At 43.1% G+C, this 21,474-nt stretch overlaps 1 protein-coding gene across 1 annotated transcript in view; it reads right to left on the reverse strand.

Annotated features, from left to right (window-relative positions):
- The window catches only part of GAS6 (growth arrest specific 6), a 78,933-nt gene that overhangs the window by 41,568 nt on the left and 15,891 nt on the right, over window positions 1-21,474 (reverse strand). The window contains exons 3-6 of the mRNA XM_030569122.1: window positions 18,249-18,273; window positions 17,388-17,450; window positions 6,081-6,203; window positions 3,694-3,813 (exon numbers count right to left, since the gene is read on the reverse strand). Of these exons, the coding sequence (XP_030424982.1) occupies window positions 3,694-3,813; window positions 6,081-6,203; window positions 17,388-17,450; window positions 18,249-18,273 (331 nt within the window). The remainder of the gene's footprint in view (window positions 1-3,693; window positions 3,814-6,080; window positions 6,204-17,387; window positions 17,451-18,248; window positions 18,274-21,474) is intronic.

Genomic DNA, 21,474 nt, shown 5'->3' on the forward strand with positions numbered 1-21,474 from the left:
ATAAGCCTCTTTTCAGCAGATGCTGCTTAATGTGAACAAAGTTGTAGTTTTAACGTATGCTAGCAGGTCATGGTAAATACTAGGGCAGAGCTTATTATCTAGCTCGACCTGGTAATGTGTTAAAACTACAACTACCTTGTGCACACTAGGATTTTACCTAAGCTGAGCTAAAATATGATGATAAAACCAACCCCCACCCCACCCCCGCCAAAAATAATCACCTTTTCCCCCCTAGTGCGGGTACATCATTACTATAGGCACAAGCTTAGAAGGAAAGCTAAGAGAGGCAAAAAGTAAAAAAAGAAAAATATACATTCAGATACAATTGACACTACATATAAAACATCAGCTGCTTCAGGGATAAATCTCCAGGCTATGAGTGTTTACATGCAATTTTCAAAGCAGGTCCTTCCCATTTATAACTATACTTTTGAGGACAAACCTTCAGCTGATATACATCAGCATAGCTCTATGCCAATTTACATCAGCTGAGGATCTTGTCTTGAAAAACCACCACTTATTTTTGCTTTTATGATCAGTTTCTCTTCCTGTCAGGAAAGGGGCACAAGGTAACCACTTTGTGCATTGGAAATGGTTCAGGACAACTGCACTTGTATTCCCTCTCTGTTGTGTCTCAAAGTCACCCACTCTAGGCTCCTCAGCAGTCATCTCTACTGGGTAGATATCACGTCTTTCCCTCCTGACCGGGGTTTTTCCAGACTGCAGTTTCCTGCCTACAGTGTGATATCCCCAGCAAGCCAGACTGCATAAACAGGCCAGTGTTTGTGTTTTGCTTCCTCTTCAAAGGCTATGAACAGTTGAAATTGCCTGCAGTCACAAAGTACCACATAGCTCTTTATAAGCAAGCACCTTTATTCTCAGGGTGAAAGAATTCTAGATAAAACATATAAAAAACGAGTTCTTATACGCATGCAAGAAGCTTACCAAAAGTCATCTGTCAGTCTTATGGGGCCTCAGTAGCCCAAAGTCCTTCCAAAAACCTTCCCAAGGATTGGGGGCCCCCCTTTGACAGAAACTCTTGTGTTTTCTGAATCAGAAAACAGCAAACATTCATGTCCCGGTGGGGGACTGGGGTGATCCCCATAGGTGTGTACCCATGAGTGTGTTTCAACTCACGCTGTTTATCAAAAATCCTTCTTTGTCTGTTTGTCTCTGGAGAAACCAGTCTGAACTAGTATATGAGCATCTCCAGGTGGTGGTACTTCTCTATAAGTAACAAAGAATCCTGTGGCACCTTATAGACTAACAGACATATTGGAGCATGAGCTTTCGTGGGTGAATACCCACTTCGTCGGATGCACCCATGAAAGCTCATGCTCTAATACGTCTGTTAGTCTATAAGATGCCACAGGACTCTTTGCTGCTTTTACAGATCCAGACTAACACGGCTACCCCTCTGATACTTCTCTAGAAGTGTTACAACCTTACTGAATTTGCCTAATCACCCCCTACTGTTCTTAGTTTCTGTAGGAGCTTTGGTCACCCTCCCTGATGGAATTATATACGTAAACATAATACAGTGAGAGCTCTCAAAAATATTGCAGGAAATTTCCATTTCTTGTATTTATGTTGATACAGTTATTGTGGTTGATAAAGTTATTGTGCTGGAGCTTCCGCATATGCTTGGCTCTATTTTCTGCAGTGTGTGTGTGTAAGTAAACCAAAGGTTCTTATAAGCAGGGATGACTGAACCGTTATGAAATAAATTATGTGGCAGCACATTAAAAATTTGATACATAATTTGTCTTTTGAATGAGATAAATAGAGCTGAGGGCTTGGCCACTTGTGGTCACTTTGATCCCATGGCACAGCATGCAAAAGACAGACATTTGAAATCTGGATTAGTTAAATTCTGTGGACATAACATTCACCCTGTAGCTTCAACTGGACATGACATTCTGCTTCATTTTCTGTCCTAAACTGCTTTGTAACATTGCTGTCTGCCCTCACCAGGGCATTTCAACAACAGTTAATCTTAAATGAGATTATGCAAGAAAGGCTGTAAGATCCATTCTTTGCACTTTCACCTTCTGAATTTATTGGCTGCTGTACATACCCAGATTAAGAAAAAATATTAAAATTTAACAAACACCACAAAAAAAAAAAAAGGAAAAAAATAGGCTCACATATTGCAATGCAATGAGACTGGAAACAATCATAACAACTCTTCTTGCCAATCCTTCTTCCTCTCAGTGTTGTCAGGATGTGAGGGCTGATCAGCTGGACCAACCCACAAATCCTCTGTGAATCACTGCTATGTTACGATGTTGCAGAAAAGTTTGGTGTGACTACTGGCATGCCTAGACATGTATTCCAAACTTGCACTACTGAATAAAATCCTAATAGGCTGCAGCTACTTGGGGAAAAAAAATAAAACAAAAACCTAACTATTAAGAGTTTCTTTTGGCCTAACAATTAAAACACAACATTTGGTGTAAACCTACAGTATAATATGTAATGGTCACAACTCCTGGTTTCTTAGGACTTCGTCTCATATACTGCTGCTACCACCAAGCTTCTCACTTGGCAATTTTACCTTGGGACACCCCTCCCTCTGCTCCCTTCTTACAAGGGCCCTGTCTCCAGGAGCAGGAGAGTGGTCCCAATAGCTATAGTAGGTGTTCTCTGAAGGCCACTGCATAAATCCCCATTCACCACAGCTCCACTCATGACTGAATTAAACGACCTGTATTTTATTATTTACAATTCAGATCTGTGAATGAACTCCGGTACTGATCAGCTGGATCACTGTCCTTTTCCAGCCCTGGAAAGGACCATTTCACCCCCCGTTTCCCCAGTTCAGGCTCTCTCTTCATAAGCCACAAAGCCTGATGTTCTTCCAGTCTGGTCTTATCACCACCCATTCAGCAGCCCAGGCCTCTATCATCCCTGATGGGTCAGTCTCTGAAGAAACCATTCTTGACATCCTCAGCCAGCTCGGACCGAACTCCCTACAGCCAGCAAATCTCCACTCATTCCTCCAATGGTCCCCGACCCACTGCTGACTGTCAAACACATAGGTACTCACGGAGAAAAATTAGCAGGGTGTTCCGCACCCACTAGCAGCCAAGGTCCCCTGCCCTTCCCCCTCCACAAGTGCACCATGTCCCTGCTCCTCTCCTTCCCTCCCAGCGCTTCCTGATCACCACCACCACCCGCCACCTAACAGCTGTTTAGCAGCTTAAGACTTTCTGGGAGAGGGGGAGGAATGGGGACGTGGCGCACTCAGGGGAGGAGGTGGAGAAGAGGCAGGGCAGGGACTTGGGGAAAGGGAGTGGAATGGGAGCAGGAAGGGGGTCAGAAAAGGTGGGCTGGGGTGGGGACTTTGGGGAAGGAGTGGAATGGGGGTGGGGGGAGGGCAGGGCAGGAAGAGGCGGGGCAGAGCTGGGGGGGGGAGGTGTCAAGCACCCACCAGGCAGAGGGGAAGTCAATGCCTATGGTCGAACAAATATTCAAGGCTGGCTCCTAGCAACCCAGGGGACCCTCACAGAGTCCTTAGTGGTTTGAAACCTCTCTCATTTCCACCCACGCAGTTTACCTCCCACCTACCTTATATCCAAAATAATATGAACATAACACATACACTAATATTCTCCACAGTGATTGAGAACTGCTACTCATTGACTTTAATGTATCAGCTAATCTGAAATTAAAGGCATACATTGATCTTACCTTCACATATTTTATCGTTTTTAAGAGCATAGCCACTATAACATGAACAGCGGTAACTGCCTGGGTTGTTGAGACAGACTTGGTTACAGCCACCATTCTGCACACTGCATTCATCAATATCTAGATATGAATACAAAGTTATGTTAGGCTTTCCAGCTATTCAACATGGTGTAAGTGAGGGTAGGGATGGGAAGTAGGAAAGAAAGGCAAGAGATGGAAGAATAATTATTTAGAAACAGCTTCAAAACACTCATATCAACTCAAATACACACACACACACACACACACGTTTATTGCCCTTAGGATCTTCCACAACCACCACTGAATTGTGGGCCTAACCTTGCAAACAGGTATAAAAGTGTCTTTACTCCTGGGAATAGTCTGTATGAAGTTGATGGCACTATCGCCATGAGTAAAGTAACTCCCATATGTCTTTGCAGGAGCAGACCTGATGTTCATATAGCATCCTGAGCCACATCTGGGAAGGGATCTTTATACACAAAATTTAAACAACAGTAGGATCAATGCAGTGTTGTTACAGCTGTGCCAGTCCCAGGATATTAGAGACAAGGTGGGTGAAATAATATCTTTTACTGGACTAATTTCTGTTGGCGAAAGAGACAAGCTTTCAAGTTACACAGAGCTATTCTTGGGGTCTGGGAAATGTACTCAGAGTGTCACAGCTAAATACAAGGTGGAATTTTCTGTGCGGCATAAATAGTTAACACATTTCAAGGGACCACTAAAGGTGAAGTGGCCTGTTAACTCCCCTCCAGTCATAGCGGGGAAAGGAAGGGAGGGGGGAAAATAACCAAGGAGGGGGAGGGGTTGTTAGTGGGTTACAGATTGTAGTACTAAGCCATAAACCCAGTGTCACTATTCAGTCCATGAATGTCTGTCCAGGGGATGAAAATATCATCGATGTATCTTAGGAATATCATTGGTTTTGTGGTACATTTGTTCAGAAATTCTTTTTCAAGGTGACCCATGAAGAGGCTGGCATACTGGGGAGCCATCCTCATACCCATGGCTGTTCCCATGGTTTGGGAACAGTGTTTGCTGTTGAATGTAAATTTGTTATGGGGGAGGATGAAATGGATGAGTTTGGTGATGTGTTTGGGCTGAATATCTGAGTGTTGTACATTGTCTTGTAGATATCTGAGACAGGCAATGATGCTGTCATTGAGAAGGTTATTGGGGTACAGGGAGGTGACATCCATGGTGGTGAAGATGATGTTCTGAGGGAAGTTGCTAATGTTGCGGAGTTTCTGGAAAAAATTGGTTGTGTCCTGGAGGGAGCTGGCCCTTTGGAGTGGTTTGAGGATTGTTTTTATGAATCCAGTGTCCCTTATTTGCATATCTTGAGAAGCATATAGAAGGTCACTGGAGTGGTTCATGTGGGATGATGTTGTAGGCAGTCCCCTTAGCTGTGACACGGAGTACCTTACCCAGACCCGAGAAAGAGCTCTGTGTAAGCTCGAAAGCTTGTCTCTCTCACCAACAGAAGTCGGTCCAATCAAAGATATTACCTCACCCACCTTGTCTCTCTAAATGACCAAGACAATGGAAGAGACATTGAGTAAAAAACAAAAACAAAACATCACTGCAGTTGCTGAGCTTACAGAGATGCTCAAAATCAATTCATGAACAAATTTCACATTTTTAAAAATAAAATATTTGTGAATAATTCCACCACTCTTCACAATATTCCCCCAGCTCTACAGGAAGCTCAAGTTCAGTTCCCCTGTGAGATCTCCTGCTGCCTGGGCCAGTATGATTGGGGGCTAGCAGAATATGATCTCAAATGAATCTTAATTAATCCTTGCAGCCAGAAGAGTGATTGCTTTGATGAAAGGCCTGAAAGGAGCAGAAAGCAGTAATCAGAGAGAGCAGGGGAAATCTTTGTATGCCATAAAGGAAATGGCAAACCCTCTCAGGAAAACCTCCCATTTGTAGGACCACCAACACTTACTCAAGCAAGTAGTTCTTATGTGAGTAGCCCCAACAGAGTCTATGTGAATCCTCACTGGGATTTCAATAGTCTTGGGAACAGGTCCTCTATAAATAAGGGTATCGAGGATCAAGCCTCTATACAATTAGGTTTTTTTTTAAAATGTCATTTTATACAGTTACACAAGATTTTTGGGCGGGGTGGGGGGGAGAACCCTGAATGATGCGTAAACCAAAGTTCAATGCTATGGCAATTGTGAATTATGTGACAATGGGGAAGGAGTAAATACTGGAGTCTGGCATCAATGACTATTTACAAGTGCACTCAACAAGAGTTCAAGGAAATGTATGAGGTATAAGAAACACTGTACATGACAGACAATCCCATATAGCCTGGTCATCAGAAGTCATTAAGAAATAAACCAAATATAAACTACCTTGTTCACATTTTCGCCCATGCCAGCCACGTCTGCAATGACAAAAGAAGTCACCCTTTAGATCTTCGCATATTTCAGTCCCCTCTTTCTGGCAAGGGTAAGGAGAACACTGATTTGGTAAATCTGGTTAAAAAAAAAAGAATAAAACACCACATTGAACTCTCAGTTTGTTTTCCTGCCTCTGTCAGAATCAAGACATTACAGGAATACTGGAATTACTATCAGAAATACAGGTGATTGGTGCAACAGATAGAGGCTTCATAGTGCTAGGATACTGAATTATTCTTCTGTAATTATCCTTATGCAATGCTACCTCAGTAGCGATCAGCAAAAGCACGGAAGTTGAAGCGCACCTTATTAAAAATGGGAGGAAGTTTCTTCCATTATGAGCAAGGGTCCCTATATTTTGGAACTGATGACCCCTAGGTTGGAAAAATAATCCAAATTTGCTGACTTTTAGGGAACACAGAAAAGCCCATCTACTTTCCCAGGCTTTTGAGAGAAAGGGGTGCAGGAAAAGGGTCAGTGTTGCAGGAAGTGGATTGGTGGTTTATTTTTGGCTGTTGGGGTGAGGCGAACAGTAGACTGATCAGTTTGTTGTTGGTAAAGACTGTATTTTACATAGCTATCAAAACTGCCATGGATACACTCTTTCGTAGAAATTGTAAGGAAAAAAAGGAAAAGAAGAAAAGACTGATGTAATACTAATAAAATAACTTCAAACCACTAGTCGAGACAGTAAAATGTTCCTAACCAGACAAGGTTGAATAAAGTCTAATGACAGAGAACTCCAACTGATATCAATGGGAGCTCTGCATGTGAAATGACATGAAGTATAGCTGTTACAGCTGATACTATTGTACCAGGCAGCAATATTTCAGCACAAGACAGCAGTCACCCAGTTCAGGATGGATCTTTAAATCAAATACCAAACTGTTAATTTGACTGTTCTCGCAGAGTGAAATTCACCCATGCAGGTACAAAACCAAAGTTATAAGGCTGCACACCAGGAACTAAGTGGAGGTGGACTATGCCCCTACAAAATCCATTGGGAGCCCCTCTGCAACTGTTGTAATACACAACAAGTAGGACCCTACCAAATTCATGGCCATGAAAAATCCATCACGGACCATGAAATCTGATCTCCCCCATGAAATCTGGCACACAGCGAGTGGCTCCCAGCCTGTATAGGGCTCCAGCTGCTAGTCCTGGCTGGGGAGGAGGAGGGAAAAGATTTCCTGTTCCCCTACAGGGGCTGCTCCCAGGGCAGGTCAGACCCACCTCCAAAATCTTCCCTTGCTGCAGAAAGCTCGGGTGGCTCCAGCTGTCACCTACCTGCCATGCAGAGAGGCTGTAACTCTAGCTCACACACACACGACATGCACAGAGAGGCTGTGGCACCAGCTGTCAGCCCCCAACTCATGCAGGAGACTGCTGGGAGAACTGGATGTATGGTAACCCACCCCTCATACCCTGCGACCCTCACTTCTGCATTGCTGCTGGAGGTGGTGCTGGCATTAGAGATGGGCACTGGGCCAGCAGCCTTCCTCTCCAGCTGCTCAGCTCTGAAGGCAGCACCCCGGCCAGCAGCAGGGCAGAAGTAAGGGTGGCAATCCCAGAACCCCCCTACAATAGCCTTGCGACCCTCCCACCCTGACCGCCTTTTGCCTTGGGACCCCCAGGGTTACACCACTATGAAATTTCTGATGTGAATATCTGAAAATGTGAAACTGACTAATTTTAAACCCTCCTGTGAAATTAACCAAAATGGACCATGAATTTGGTAGGGCCCTAAAAATAAGGGCTACTGAACCTTTGTGCCCCTTATGCAGGTGCTTTGGGCTACTGGATCTTCATAAACATCCCATGGGGCCTTTTCAAAACCTGCCCCTTCACATCAGCATATTTGGAACAGGTGTAGAGACCATTCTGTCCCATTCAGATAGTAGAAAGGCCCACAAACAGAGTTTTCTTTTCTACATGAATTTTAGTCACAGTACAATCTGCAGGACCATCGGACTTGGCAAAACTTATTAAATATTGTTGCATATTATGATTCTTCACTTTGAGCTGGATTTTTTTAAAGTAGTTTCACATCTCAGCTTGGATTTGCAGTCCCAAAGTGCTGGAATTTCTAATATTGTTGGTTTACTTAAGTTTAATGCAACAAGGAGGAGTCTATAAAAAAGTTCAAATAAAATCAGGACAAGCAATGCTAGGTTCAGCTATGCATAACAACTGTTTGTAAAATGGGTGCCATTAAAAACTGGACATTAACCACCTGCAGTATATAAATGCACAATGATGGGTTTGAGACATTCCTCATTCTAAGTGGAAACAATACCACGAATGATGGGATAAAAGGTAATTATTTCAGTGAGCAAAAATGTTGGAATCTTTATGGTGCCCGTTGCAAGCATTAGCACTGTTGTGAAGGCTCCAGTCAGAACTGGGTGCCCTCACTACAGGACACAGTACAAACACACAAGAAGAGAGTCCTTGCCCCAGAGAACTTACAATTCATGGTGTCAATCCTGCAATTTACAATTCTTGAGTGGTCCCATGCATGGCCAAGTAGCTAGTGCTTGGCGATAGCAGGGATGCAGAGCTAGGATTCCCTGCTTCCCTTCTGCGGTGTCTTATGCCCCCAGGAGACTAAAGAACACCCCACACTCCATATCTGCTCGAGGCCTTGACAGACTGTAGCCAACAGTGCTTAGAGAAAACAATTTAAGTAGTTTCACAAAGCCCATTCTGGTCCCACCCGGCAATCAGAGTGGATGGACTCTTATGACTTAGCAGAACCCCAGTGAAGCAAACAGAGCTCCAAATACACCAAAGGCCCACCAGGATCAGAGCCTATGCTGTGACAACAAATGCCCTCCGCATAGGACCAAAGCTTTGCTCAGCCAAAAATCTACTGGTTTAAATGACAAAAATACTCATAGTGCTAATACTATGTTGCACTTAATGTGCCTTTTGTCAGAGGATCCCAAAGTCCTTTTACAAAGGTGAGTATAATTATGACTATTTTACGTATCAGAAAAGTGAGGCACCAAGGTTACGGCCAACATTTTCAAAATGGCCATTGATCTTGGGTGCTCAGATTGAAAGATATATGGCTTTATTTTCAGAGTAGCTGAACTCCAGCTGAAGGTAAGCACATCTTAACATCAGACCCTAGATAGCTCAAGTTGGACACACTAAATTGGTGGCCATTTTTGCGAAACCCGGCCTTAGTTACTCAGCCATAATAATTTAGCAAATTAGTAGCACAGTGGAGGAATAAAAAAAAAAAATTCTCTCCTGACTTTATTCGCTGCACTAATCAGTTTGATATCGTCTCCAGTAAAGGTTGATAATACACCTCTACCTCAATATAACATGACCCAATATAATACGAATTCGAATATAATGCGGCAAAGCAGTGCTCCAGCGGGGCAGGGCTGCGCACTCCGGTGGATCAAAGCAAGTTCAATATAACACGGTTTCATCTATAACGCGGTAAGATTTTTCGGCTCCCAAGGATGGCGTTATATCGGGGTAGAGGTGTATTGCTGAATACTTCTTCCATTACAGCCAGACTGTTTTTTTACCCACTGTAAATCAAGATCACTGCCAGGATGTTCTTAGGTAGCATGTATAGGTCAAATATTACTGACTTCACTTTCCTCTCTCACCTCTAGTACAGTTACAAAATGTGTTCTATGCCCAGCAAGTGTGTGTATAAATTAAGGGGGAAAACAAGAAGGATTCTCCATCCACTGGATCTGATGAGACTAAATGATTGGGCTATCCCTTGACAATTATTTTCTAAAATGTGCTTCGTGCATGCATGTATTATAGGGGAGATGGATAGTGTTACCTCATCTCCCTATTTTGATGACAAGTCTGATGAAAGTGCTCAGCTACAGAGGATGTTTAAGACTTTGGGTTAGGTATTTCACAACTAATAAGCGAATGTTTTGCTTTGTCAGAATAACGGGAACTGTATTTCTCTCGTCTTACTCTCTATTGACGTTAAAGGCATGCCTTTGTGAAACATTTTACTTTGAAAAACTTTAATACTTTTAATGATGCAGACAAAGCAAATCCCTTTGACATATTTTTGAAGCATTTATAGTACAGTGGTGTTTGATTACTGCTCAATAAACATTTGAGAAAGATTCTCAGGGATTGTCTACAGGGGGAAAACAGCTTGGGACAGGTACTGCAGAATAGCTATTCTGCACTAGCACCCATGTGGGTACTCTTACTCCACACTAATTCCCCATACTAAGGGAATGTCTACACTTTCAGTGCCGCATCTGCCACTGTAGCGCTTGGTGAAAATGTCACCCACATTAACAGGAGAGCTTCTCCCATCAGCACAGGTATTCCACCTCCCCGAGAGGCAGTAGCTGTGTCGACAGGAGAAGCCCTCCCATCATCATAGCACTGTCTACACCAGCGGTTAGGGTGGTATAACTGTGTCACTCAGGAGTATGGATTTTCCACACACCTGAGCGACATAATTATACTGATATAAATTTGTAGTGTAGACCACAGCTAAGAGTGTTTTGGTATGGTCTTGTTCAGGGGTAGGCAACCTTTCAGAAGTGGTGTGCCGAGCCTCTATTTATTCACTCTGATTTAAGGTTTCGTGTGCCAGTAATACATTTTAACATTTTTAGAAGGTCTCTCTCTCTCTGTAAGTCTATAAACTATTGTTGTATGTAAAGTAAACAATTTTTTAAAAATGTTTAAGAAGCTTCATTTAAAATTAAATTAAAATGCAGATCTTATCAGTTTAGTGCAGTGGTTCTTAACCTGGGGTGCATGCACCCCCTGGGGCAGGGCCACTACAAGGATATTTTGCACCCTAGACAAAACTTCCACCTTGCGCCTCTCCCCCATCGGTTCATTGAGGGGCAAATCCCAACGAGCCCTTACAGACACCAGGAGCCAGCTGTGCCCAGGGGCTGCTCCCCAGACCAGGTTCGCCCCCTCCCTGCCCCCTGAACTCCCCTGGAGGGTGCACAGCCCCCCTCGCAAGCCCTCCCCTCCCCACCGAGGTGGCCCCTGCCCTGAGTCCACTCACTGGCTTTCCGGGCTTGGGTCACTGCAGCAGCTCGGCAAGGAGGACCTGCCTTCCGGAGGCCGGGACCGGAGAGCCAGAGCGTCCTGCCTGCTGCTGCAGCAGCGAGCTAAAGCCATGGAGGAGCCGGAATGGCGCAGCAGCTCTGCAAAGGCGGTGGCACCGCTAGCAGGGAACAGCTGCACCCCCCTGCCCTGGCTGCAGCCCGGTGCCCCGCCCCAGAGGCTCCTGTAGGCTGCAGTGGATGTATGCGGGCACCAGCCCCCATGCACCCCCCGGCTCCCCCCTCACCTAGGGTTACCATATTTCAACAACAATCAAAAAAAGAGGGGAGAGCCCTGCCCTAGCCTCACCCCTATCCACTCCCTCCCACTTCCCACCCCGATTGCCCTGGTCAGAACCTCCAACTGCTCCCCTCGCTCCTTGTCCCCTGACTGCCCACTCCTGGAACCCCCTGCCCCTAACTGCTCCCCTAGAACCCCACCCCCTACCTGTCCCCTGACTGCCCCAACCCTTATCAACACCCCCACCCCCAGACAGAACCCTGGGACTCCCACGCCCCTTCCAACCACTCCCTACCCCCTGACAGGACCCTCAGAACTCCTGACCCATCCAACCCTCCTCCTGCTCCCTGACTGCCCCCCAGGATTCCCTTTACCAGGCCCATACTGGTCAGACACTGGCTCCACGTGGAGGCAAAACTCCACGTGGAGTGTTGAGGCAGCAGGGGTGGGAGCTGCGAGAGGGGCAGCGGCAGCTCACACTTCCAGGAGCTGCAGAACCCAAGCGCATTGAGGGGGGAGCAAGGGTGCCTGGGGTGCGGCCTGGTGCCCCCCCCCCAGGGGTGGGCTCCTGCAGCAGATTCATGCAGGCGGTAGTCCCCGTGCGCCCCCCGCTCCACCCCTCGCCACTCTTGGGCTCTGCGGCTCCTGGGAGCATGAGCTGCCGCCACCCCTCCCACAGCAGGCTCAGGGCCCCATGCTGTGGCAGACATAGCACAAGGCAAGGGAGGCTAACTGTTACTCGGTGCGGAGCTGCAGAAATGCCACTTTTACAAAAAGCTGCATGCCATCCTTGGTGGAGACACCACCACCACCCCTAAAAGTCCTGTTGATACTTTGGAGGACTCCGTCACAGGACTCCAGAATGAACAGTGAGGAGGAGCTGTTAGATGAGGAAGAGGAGTAGTATGGGGGACGGGTAACCAGGGGATCCAGTGGTACAGTGAGCTAGGACCTGTTTTTGACTCCAGAGCAGTAAAGCCAGTCCCTACAGTCCAGTACGGGTGAGGATGATACAGAGGAAGGAACCTCTAGTAAGTTTGCAGTTTGCTTTGATATTGCAGGGGCACATTTGTTCATTTACTCTTTTATAATCACGCTAGAAGAGGTAGTGAAATAACCAACAGAGGAAGAGTTACTATCTGCTTCTCACTCCTCTGTACACTTAGGCAGAGGGAACCCTGCAGAAGAGTTTATGTGCACTGGGATGTCCTGTGAAACCTCTATAGAGATCTCGAGGAAACTTTCCTGGAGGTAGTCTGCAATCTTCTGCCAAAGGTTTCTGGGGAGGGCTCAGTTAGTTCTTCCACCATGGTAGGACACTTTCCCCTGGCACTCGGCAATTACTGAGCAGCATACCGAACCGGTGTGCAGCATGATGCATGCATGAACTGTTCCCTTTCAGCCTCTATTACCCTCATGAATGAGATATCAGCTAAAATCACCACTGCCTGTGGAAAACGGTGCCAGTACTCAGTTCAGTTGCCCTTTCCACATATACTCATGCCCTTGAGCTACATCGCCCCCTTCTTGTCCCAATTCGCCTGCACCCAACCTCCCAGGCCATACTCACTATAGCTGGGACTGCCACAATGCTCTATGCATCCCAAGGAGAAATGTGAATGCAGTGTTTTAAACTTGTGTGCATCAAGGGGAGTGAGTTCAGTATAGCAAGTTTCCATTTATCTGGTGAATACACTCACAATAGGACCTCTGTGCATCTTTGCAGCTGGAAATGTGTCCTTGAGGGTCTCTCCATCTACATCAGTGGAGCAGCTCAGCCAGATGAGGAGAAGGAAGAGGAGGCAGGATGACATGTTCCTAGAGATCCTGCAAGCATCTGGTACTTCAGATACCAAACACAGGGCTTGGAGGATCACCCTTACAGACCGCATGGATGGGGATTGAGCAGAGAGGAGAAAGGCACAGGAAAAGGAGAGAGATGTGTAGCAGGAGATACTAGCACTTCTCAAGTGTCAGATAGAAATGCTGGAGACTCTTGCTGACCTTCAAGGTTGAACAGACCCGTGCTAGCCTCCCCTTGCAGCCCATTCAGAACTGCATTCCAAGACCTCCCTTCACAGCCCCGCCACATTCCACATGGCATCCAAGGCTGCTGCACTTCCCCTATCACTCCCAGGGAAGAGTGCAGGCAATCTCAGCTAAATATACACTGACCTGTGAGAGACAAGGCTGATATCATAGAATATTAGGGCTGGAAGGGATCTCAGGAGGTCATTAGTCCAACCCCTTGCTCAAAGCAGGACCAATCCCAACAGATTTTTGCCCCAGATCCCTAAGTGGCCTCCTCAAGGATTGAACTCTCAACCCTGGGTTTACCAGGCCAGTGCTCAAACCACTGAGCTATCCCTCCCACCTAGTTCTTCCAGACAAACTCAAAAAATAAGTTTAGCCATTTTTACTGCTGCAAAAATCCAGTTTGCCAGTAGCAATAGTTTTGTATTTGTTTTTGAACTAATGCAATGGATGGCATGAAAATTTCCCCCCTCCCCTTCCTGCTGAATGCTTAATAGTGCCTAGTAATGGTAACTGGATTAAAGGATGGTATGGTACAAGTTCAGACATCTCACAAATATACCTGTCAATTGTGATCCTGCTTATTATAAAGACTCAATCATTTCTGAAGGACAAAGAAAACATGTAACTGGTGGTGGTTTGTGTATATGGTGCGTTGGTTGGGGGGGGGGGGGTGGAGGAGGAGAAGGAGGAGGAGGAGAAAGGAACTCTTCAAATAGCCCCAAGGGCTAAATTCCCTACATTTGATGGTATTTACATTCCCCCCACCAATAATTCTGTCCATTTCTATCAAAACGTGATAAGGCTACAGTTACCCGAGCAGCTCTGCAATTAAAGTAACATCAAGAATTTCTAGTCAGGATCAAGCTATAGAGAAGATAAGAACTTATCTTAGGCCTCAGTAATACTTCTGTTGCGAGAGAGGGAGGAAGGCGCTAGAGAACTGTTAGGGAATGGAATGTGGTTAGCCTGCTGCCATGGGAATACATATTTGTAATAGTTTGTCTCTCGAAATGCTGAGAATGCCTGAGAATCACTAGCCAAAGCCTTTGCACCTAGCCCTCCTTGAAAGGCTCGCAGTGATAATCAAGGACACTCAATCACAAACAAGGCCTAAATGTCTTCCCTCCCCCAAGCTTTGCAGAGCAGAACAAACCCACTGAAAGGGCATGAGGAAGGCTGCCCACCACACATGCACACCTGCCAATGTCCCCTCTAGAAAGTCTCTGCACAGCTGACAGGCCATACGGAAGCAGGGGGAAGGAGTGATCAGGGGGAAGGAGTGATCAGGGAGCAGGGAAACAAGCCAAGAAACAGCAGCTCTGAGCATGTTCCTTTCCCTGTGCAGACCAACACTTGTGTACAGTAAGCTTAACATTATTCAAAGCAGCATTAACTAGCAGTGTACACTTTGTGATGCTCTTCAGAGGAGCCTAGCAGACAAAATGAAAGGACAGGGTTGGTGCCCAAATTTTCAGAGGATCCCCAGCCTCTGCATCTTTTCTTACACACACCTGTTCTGCAGAGTAAAATGGGAGAAATACAGTGCGACAATAAAATAAGTCAAAACCCACTGGGAGTGGAAGAATTAACTACTTTATTCTTTGTCTAGTACCAACATTGTGCTGGACGCTCTGTTCCTTTTCCATTGGTTTGTGTGTAACAGCATCTGATTAGGCTCTCGCGCTAGTTCACAACAGTGTAATTCCAATGGCTTCATTGGAATATTCCCGATTTACATCAGTGTAACAGGAAACAGAATCAGGTTCTCAGGGCCTATGCCTCCATCCATTTAGATCTCCTAGCACAAGTAAAGTATTCTCTTTCCTCGTATTCAGGTATCACACCCTAATTTATAAACTTCTAGTTTTTTTCAAAATTGACATCAAAATGAGACCTTAGCTTGAAAGTCTGAAAATAGTAATTGCCACTTGTGACTTCCAAATTTATCTTCTGAGATTTATGAACTTCTTGGATTAAAACTGCACCAGGAATTTGTCAAGTTACAAAAACGACATCATCTACATGCCTTATTTAAAAAAAAAAAAAAAGAAAAAAAAAAAGATAATCATAGATTTAATGCCAGAAAAAACCATTACATCTAGTCTGACCTCCTGCATAACACAAGTCATAGAATTTAGCCAGTAATTCCAGCATCAATCTTATAATTTGTTTGAATTACAGCATCTTTTAGAAAGACTGTTATAAAGATTTTACATGACAGAGAATCTTCACACCCTTAGTAAGCTGGTCCAAAGGTTAAATTACCCTCACTGTTAAAAGCGTGCACCTTATTTCCAGTCTGACTTTGTCTAGCAACAACTTCCAGACACTGGATCCTGTTATACACTTGTCTGCTATGTTGAAAAGACCCTCTACCATCTGTTTTGACACAGAAATGAGGTCACTGAGAAATGTCAGATGCATGGAGTCTTTGTGGTCAGGTGAGCATACGGACTGAAATAGCAGCAAATTCTGAGAGCAGATATAAGATGGAGGGGCTCCTTCCACACTCCCTTTCCCCTACCCCCATGCACCCAAGCAATGGCTGGCCACAATGCGGTCATTAGTTAATTACATTTGTATGCCATCTGTTTTAAACATTTCTGGATTTTAAACTAGAAAGAATATGATTATAGCGCTAAACCTCTTTATCTACAATTGGCCAAATTCTTAGCCCCTTCCTCAGCTTTTATTCATCCCTACACAGGTAAACACCCTTTGGCCCAGTATTTCTAAAACATTTATGAATTATTCAGATGATTCTTTTACATTATGTAAGTTATGTTGCTGTATTTTGTAAATTCAGGTCTTAAATTTTTGCTTATTAGTCTTGGAGTTCAGATACAGCCAACTCTGTCAACAGTTTAGGGAAGCTGCTAATGGATTTTAATCTTGAAAACTTAGTGAAGTGGCAATTGTATCCCACTTTTGTGAATAACTCCCTAACATTGGTCATGAAATCCTACCAATCAAACTGGACCATGATACACTAAATACATAGGAAAAATTAAATGATTAGCTATAAATAATGCCTGTTTACTCAGTTGATTTGCCTTCTGGGTATATTTAGAATTGTATCTGCTTACATGAGTGAAAAAATATTTTTGCTACTTGACATTCTTAGCACTATGGCGCCAACATAGCTATGGGAGAGGAAACTGGATAGTTAACACAATGGTTAACTAAACTCCAAATGTAGAATCTTTACCGTTAATAAATTCACAGGCCAGAAAGAACCCAGCTTGATTTTCAACATGATTCCAAGTTGAGTTTGCAGGTTGACAAACCCATCTTTTTAATTATAACCTGAATAAATGTGATTTGGCAGCTTTTCATACAACACAGAAATTTGTCATGTGATAGATGAAATTCACCCTGTGCAGAAAGTCACCAAAGTCCCTCTTAAGTATCAGGGGGTAGCCACGTTAATCTGTATCCACAAAACCAACAAGGAGTTCGGTAGCACCTTAAAGACTAACAGATTTAAAATGACTTACGGTGAAATTCAGGCTTAACAGAGAAGAACCACACTTTCTCTTTCCTTAGAAAAATAAGTTAAAGTGAGGAGCCAAGCTCAGTGAAAGACCTAATTGTAAATCCTAGTTGTCGTCTCTTGCTTCCCAGATTGCTCAGCCCTTGAGAAAGCAGAGGGAGAAAAAATGCCCTGAGTAACTAAACACGAACCCTTTGGAAGATGAAGGAGCAGCATTAATGGATTCTGAAAGGAATAAAGTCTCAACTGGTCCTTCAGCTAGAAGGGTGCCACACATGACATAAGGTCCTCCAGAAAGCAAATGGACAGAAGGGGTGCTAAAGTTCTATCAGAATGGAGATGACTGAGGTGCCTCCCCACCTCAAACCAAATGACTGTTATGTTTAGTTGTAATATACAATATGAAAAATGCTTACTATGAACGCATGTAAGGAAATCTGGACTTCTTGTATACGGTGACCCAAATTTCTCAATACAAGCTGAAGAACAGAAAATGAAATTGTTATTATGTGCCAGCTGTCACAGTGTGTAAATTGATATTTGGCCTGCTGATGTATCATTAAGCAGGTTCTGGAGGGTAGGTACAAAATCCATGTTAAATTGCAGCCCTTCAGATGCATTCTGAAAAATTCTTCTCAGTTCATATAAATATTTTAGCTCTGGATGTCCAATTGAACAGCTTATAATTCTACTGTACAATATGATTATTCTACCAGATGCTACTATTGTGCCTAAAAGGATATTAGTAGCTACTAAAGGCTAACCTATATAGAAAAGATTCTCTCAAATCTAAAAAAGCATATAGAGTTTTCTAAAACTGCTGATATATGTATGTTAAATACTAAACGTTCAATGCAAATGTAAGCAATGTGGTGGTATGACAATGATACACACAATGTAAAAAGCAATAGGTCTGCAAGCTAATACTCTTATTTAAAAATACTTTCAAATTAAACTATGAAAAAAGTGTATGCACTGCAGAAGAACTGCAAACTGTTTACTCTTATGTAGCTACAGAAATAAATGCAACATACATAAACAATTTACACTTTTTTATTTATTTTTTATATGTGTGTGTGTGCGCTGCGCCGTGTGTCATTCTATAGATATATATAAATATACCCACTTTAAAATCATATGAGGAGCAATTGGTTCTATTTCAGGATGGAATAGAGGATCTCTATTACATTCTTTTGGACAGACTGGCTGTCCCATGTTTCAATGTTAGGGCACACATACAGCACTGCCAAAAAGTGAAAGTAATAACTGTAATCCACCCAAGTATTTCGGGTAAAAATAGTCCTGTAGGAGAAAGAAAAAAAAGCAAAGATTTATTGGGATAATGTTAGTTTTTATCATCAATTTTATTCATTTTTAAACTGCTGCTGCTAGTTGATGGTCTAGCCTGGTGGCGGGCACAACGGGTCCAAACGTAAGACTCTTAACTTCTTTTGCCCTGGGCCAATGGAGACAGAAAAGAATGGAACTGATTACTTTGATCTGAAGGGGGAAAGGGGAAAAAATGGTTTGTCTCAAAGAATTTTTTGACAGCTGACCTATGAAGTGGCACTGGCAGTGACTGAACAGGAAGCCACTTACCCACTATCCAGAAGTAAAGATGCTGATCATGGCATGAGGTAGAGGAAGTAAGAGGTATCTGGGGATAAAACCAGAGGGAAATGTACAGAATCATTTAGTCACCCACTGCCCCCTCTTTGGAGTCACTCCGCAACAGCAGAGCTCTGACATCACCTTAACCATTAGAGTAAAAGCCGAATTTCACCTTTGCCTCTAAACAAGGAGCAAACTATTACTCTGAGAGCTTCCCTTATAAAACTGCCCAGTAACATATATAACTAACAATATCTGTTGAAAGAAAAGAACACTCTGAGCATGCAAATATGGGACGCACCACAGCAGCAGGGTTTAGAACAGAGTGTTTCTCAACCCTTTAGATACTAGGGACCAAGGTTGCTGCCTTCCTAAACTGTGTCTGGGAGATCTCAGGGACCGGCACCAGTCCATGGATCAGTTATTGAGAAACACTGGTTCAGAAGCGTCAATATATTTTTACAATGCATTTTTTATATAGGCCACAAATTGCCTTCAGAGGTCTTTGAAAAAAAAACGGACAAAATTGTAACATTGGAAAAAAGATCTTTTCTATAGCTATATCACCCTTAATACTTTTACTTTAAACTGCTAGTTTAAAATATTGTTAAAACTAAGGTTCACAGGAGTCGGATGACTCAGGATAAACTACTGACAATTTCAGGGATTAAATTTTTTTGCTTGAGTTAAGCATACTCTTCGCTCAATGATAACGATATCCTACATATAACTGTCGGTCTCTGTGAGGCCACTTGAAGATCTCAGTACAATTCCAGTATCTTACAGTGAAGGTGAGATGGGTTTGACGATATGTTTTGTAATTATTTTGTGTACCACAAGATCCGTTTAGGCAGCAGAATTCCCAAGATTCTGAAAACTACTCTAAAACTCCTATTACCACATGCACACATGCATTATACACACATTGATATGACACCTATGGACTGTCAGCTGCAATCCAATTGACCAACTAGGTCATGAAATCTAGAATATTTTGCATTACTGTCTTCCTCTAGACAATCAAAAAAGCTTTTGGTGAACAAGTCCCATTTGCTGAAACACAGCCACATGATCTTGTAACCTAAAATCAAAGAAGCTTCGGTAAAGACTAGCTAAAAGCTGCAGCACATTTAGATAAAAGAACATACAGGGCCAAGAATTGCTGAGCACATGCCTCTCAATGGAATCACTAAAATTTGGGTCACTAAGGACTCAGTGAGGACCTCAGAATCTGGTCCTTCACATAACATTTAGAACAGGTTTCTTTGGTTTTCGGCTACTTTTACTGTTTCAGCCACAGTAAGAAATCAAAGCTTTGAAAAACATGGAGCAAAAATTTTATTTATTTTTATTTTCACACTAACACTTTAAGTATGTCAAAGAGCACCAGGACGTGCACCTAACAACATACTGAGCCACAGTCAGTACTTGAATGTAAAAGATGTACGTACATGATGGAATGATCTGAAATTTTCTTAAATCTTTCCCCTTTGTAACTGTGAAAAATGGGTATGTAGCACAACCACAGACACCAGCCCAATCAATTTACTGGCAAAAAACAAATATTTGAAGTGAATCAGAAGGAACAGAAGTGGCATGTTTCATGTACATTCATCTAAGTTGGCTGCTATTACGATTGTTGGAGTTCTGTTACAAGAAGAAGCAGAGCAGAAAAAAAAACACTAACCTACTTACTTGTTATGAGTAAGAAGAATATTGGGAAAGTACCATCAACTTGTTCAGAATCCAAACTTCCATTTAAAAATTATTAGCTGTTTTGGTTGCAACAACATTCTAAACACAAATTCAGTGTAAACTAATGCAATGCTAGTTTACTGAGTTTATGGACAAAACTGTGCCTCTGCTACTGCTCAGGACTTTCCAAACAGCAACAAAATGAAACTGACCAGATGTTGTCCACTATAAGTTGTGGTCCAGAGACATACAGGTTAAGTAACTAATTTCAACTGAAGTCTACAGTATAATTTTAAACTCTTTTTCTCCCTTCCTCCAATGGCCCATTTATCTATTTTACACCAAAACTCCTCCCTTATCAGTAATAAAGATCAATATTCCCTCTCAGACTGTAGAGGACCTCTGAATGGTTCACTCATTGTCACACATTTTAAATAAAAATGAGACTGATTATGGGTTTTAATATCATTTGCTCATGATGGTTTAACTTTTATTTAACGGGCTTAGTTCTAAGCTTTAAGAACAATGAATTAAAGTAATAACGAGAGCGGAGCTGAAAAATGACTTCCCGATCCACCACGCCCGGGGGAATGTCCACTGTTGCAAGTTTCCAAAGAGCTAGTGGTTTTGTTTTTTTGGTTGGCTAAAACCAAAGGATTAACCAAAAGGAATAATGAATTACATCCAATCGTCAGAATAGAAAATGACTTAACATCAAAGTGGTACTGTTTTGCAGGAGCACTGGTTAGCACTTTGTGCTCTTAAAACTTTGAAATGTTTCTAGTCTGTAGAATAATACAGTTAAACTTACATAATATACATATACATATACATAACATAGAATAATACAGTTAAACTTCTAGCATGAGCACTGAGCTCTATATCCCCATTTCATAGATTCCGATGGCCCAAACCTGAAAATGCTCTGAATCCTCAACCCCCATGGATTTCAGTGGGAGTTGAGGGCCCTGAGCTCCTTGCAGGATCAAGTCCCTACCAAATAGTTACACACACCTCAAAAAGTATGCAAAATTAGAGTCTTCCATTCCATTTTCAGGATCTTATAAGAATAAAAAATACAAAGAGAAATATTTTGTGCCATGCTAATATATCCGTAATATTAAAAACTGTGGTGAGAGATGCACTCAATGCATTGTTTAGTTTTGAACTAGCTGACTTAAACATTAGTTTGTTGAC

The sequence above is a fragment of the Gopherus evgoodei genome, chromosome 1, assembly GCF_007399415.2.
Source record: "Gopherus evgoodei ecotype Sinaloan lineage chromosome 1, rGopEvg1_v1.p, whole genome shotgun sequence".
Taxonomy (NCBI): Eukaryota; Metazoa; Chordata; order Testudines; family Testudinidae; genus Gopherus; species Gopherus evgoodei.